Here is a 2,681-nt window from a genome sequence, read left to right as displayed (position 1 = left end):
CAGATGGAGGATGACGAGGACAAGGTGACACCCAGCCCAGGATGGGGGAGCGTTTATGTGCAGTTTGCATGGATTACTAACATTAGGCTGCCGCCGGTGGCCATGTTGCTGTGATCTTCTGTAATGGCATTTTCAAGTCGATCCGCCACAATGTCTTCTTCTGCAATGCTCCCTGTAGCTTCTGAAGGCTTCTTCAGTAGCTACTCTGGTCTGTCTCTGCGCGCACTCAAATCTCCGTAGACTTTCCGTTGAGACGTGGGCGGAACAGCATGGGGAGACAGAAGTAACAGAAATAGCTGCGTGAATGAAATGTAAATGTATGTTAATGCAAAATCGCACATGAAAGTGGAGGGATGTAGAGAGCTTCATAGTGAGAGCATGTTTTACGGTTAATCAGATTTGAAAGGAGGCAGAGGAGGTGTGTTGCGTGATCTGGGTGTTTTTCATGGTTAGTATTTTAAAGAGTAGCTGTTAATCATCCATCGTGACAGTGTGCAGCTATATTTGTCCATAATCACTCCATTTTTTAAAAAATATTATTATTTAAAAGGGACAATGCACATTAATTTACATTTTAGTTACACTGATAATGTGAATGTGCCTGTGTTAGCGAATAAGCTCATTTTCATCTGCAGTTCACTCCCTGATAGCGAACCGATCAGCAAATACATTGGCATTGTGCCAACAACAGGAATAGAATTGAACAACAGAAATCAACAACATGAACAGAAATCAGCAACATGAACAGAATTGAATAACAGAAATCAGTAACATGAACAGAATTGAATAACAGAAATCAGTAACATAAACAGAATTGAACATGAAACATGAAATATCCCCATAGGCAGATGCAGTGTTGGCCGCTGTTCTTTGGCCTTGCAGAATCACTGAGAGGAGGTCTCTGTTGCATAATGTTTTGTAACAACATATCATGTCCTGAGTTCTGTGGGCCTCTGATGATGTGACATGTTTTGTGTGTGTTTTTTACGTTTGTGTGTGTGTTGTCTTCAGAACGGTCTTAATGCACTGCACCTTGCTGCTAAGGAGGGCCATGGGGACCTTGTGGAGGAGCTGCTGGAGAGAGGAGCGTCTGTGGATGCTTCCACAAAGGTACCCGCCAGACCTGTCCGTGCACTCACACGATATGAGCCCTGCAATCTCAATCTGATTAGAGCACCGCACGGATTATTGACAGAAAAGGAATATTCTAGCTAGTCGTAAAAAAAACGATGAATCCATGATGGCACATCTTCGTTCAGGAATTATGATAAACTCCTACTGTAATCAGAGTATTAGCTAAACAACAGATCTAATCAGATCAAAATTAAATACTCCAGTTTACTCTCATTTCATAAAAATTGGGTGTCAATCCGATTACACAATTTACACTTTCTTTCTTGTTTATGTGTTGCTGTTGTTTTTCTTATCTGAGTAAAGGGTATAATCAGAGCCAAATCAGATAGTTTGTATGTATGTAATATGGCACTGTGCCAGTCCACTGCAATCGGAGTAGTGAATCCAAAGCATGGGTAGTAATCTAATACATGACACATGACTTGAGAAGCAGAGGTGGAGTAGGGATATAGTTCACTAGTGCGGAGTAGGCATGTAGACACATGACTTGCGTAGCTGAGGCGTGGAGTAGGCATATAGATCACTGGTGCAGAGAGAGAGCGGCCATCTTTAATGCAGTGAGACGTTTGCAGCAGCGCAGCGCAGCCTCTTCAGCTGTTGCGCTCTGGAGAGTGCAGGGGACTGAGCTGCCGGTTCACGTGAGGTGCGGGGCTTACAGCAGCGCGGCGGAGTGTGTGTGTGTGGACGGAGTTAGATTAGCGGCAATGTTAGCGCTGCGCTGCTAACCTGTCCTCTGGTGCCCTTCACACCCCTGGCATTTCAAATGAGGCCGGACAAACACACAAGTGCACATTTGCACACACACGTACTCAGGCACACACAAACAAACAAGCACGCACACACACACACACGCACACACTCTCTCTCTCTCTCTCACACACACACACACACACACACACACACACACACACACACACACACACACACACACACACACACACACACACACACACACACACACACACACACACACACACACACACTCACTCGCTCACTCTTGTGTGAAGACACAAACAAACACACAACACATACATATTCACAGACACACCACCAACACAGGGGTTCAAATGTTCAAAATGTTTCATATGACATCTGTACAAGTCACTTAGCGATAATGAACTAATTATTTATGGTGAATTGTACTTGTACTTGTAATTGTACAGTAAAAACATTACAATCAAAGCATAATGGCAATGGTAAGAGCCCAGACCAAAAGTGTGTTTGTGGTAACTGTTGTGGCTGGCTCTGCAGAAAGGGAACACAGCTCTTCACATCGCCTGTCTGGCTGGACAGAAGGAGGTTGCCAGGCTACTGATGAAGAGGGGTGCTGACGTCAACTCTCAGTCACAGGTAAGAGACACGCACTGGACGAGCAGTTAGGACATATACAAATAAATGCACTTAACAACAACAACAACAACAACAACAACAACAACAACAACAAAAGCAGCAACAACAAAAACAACAACAACAACAACAACAACAACAACAGCAAACAGCAATTTTCAGTGATATAGCACTTTTCAGGGCACCCAAATCGTTTTACA

General features: G+C 43.9%; 1 protein-coding gene across 1 annotated transcript in view; it reads left to right on the top strand.

Annotated features, from left to right (window-relative positions):
* Positions 1-2,321: 2,321 nt before the first annotated feature.
* Positions 2,322-2,681, top strand: part of ank2a (ankyrin 2a, neuronal) — a 96,262-nt gene continuing 95,902 nt past the window's right edge. Inside the window, exons 1-2 of the mRNA XM_062551291.1 lie at positions 2,322-2,330; positions 2,386-2,484. Coding sequence (XP_062407275.1) covers positions 2,322-2,330; positions 2,386-2,484 — 108 coding nt within the window. The remainder of the gene's footprint in view (positions 2,331-2,385; positions 2,485-2,681) is intronic.

This window comes from Sardina pilchardus, chromosome 2 (genome assembly GCF_963854185.1).
Source record: "Sardina pilchardus chromosome 2, fSarPil1.1, whole genome shotgun sequence".
Taxonomy (NCBI): domain Eukaryota; kingdom Metazoa; phylum Chordata; class Actinopteri; order Clupeiformes; family Clupeidae; genus Sardina; species Sardina pilchardus.
The sequence above is the reverse complement of the archived record's forward strand: the minus strand, read 5'-3'. Positions and strand labels throughout refer to the sequence as shown.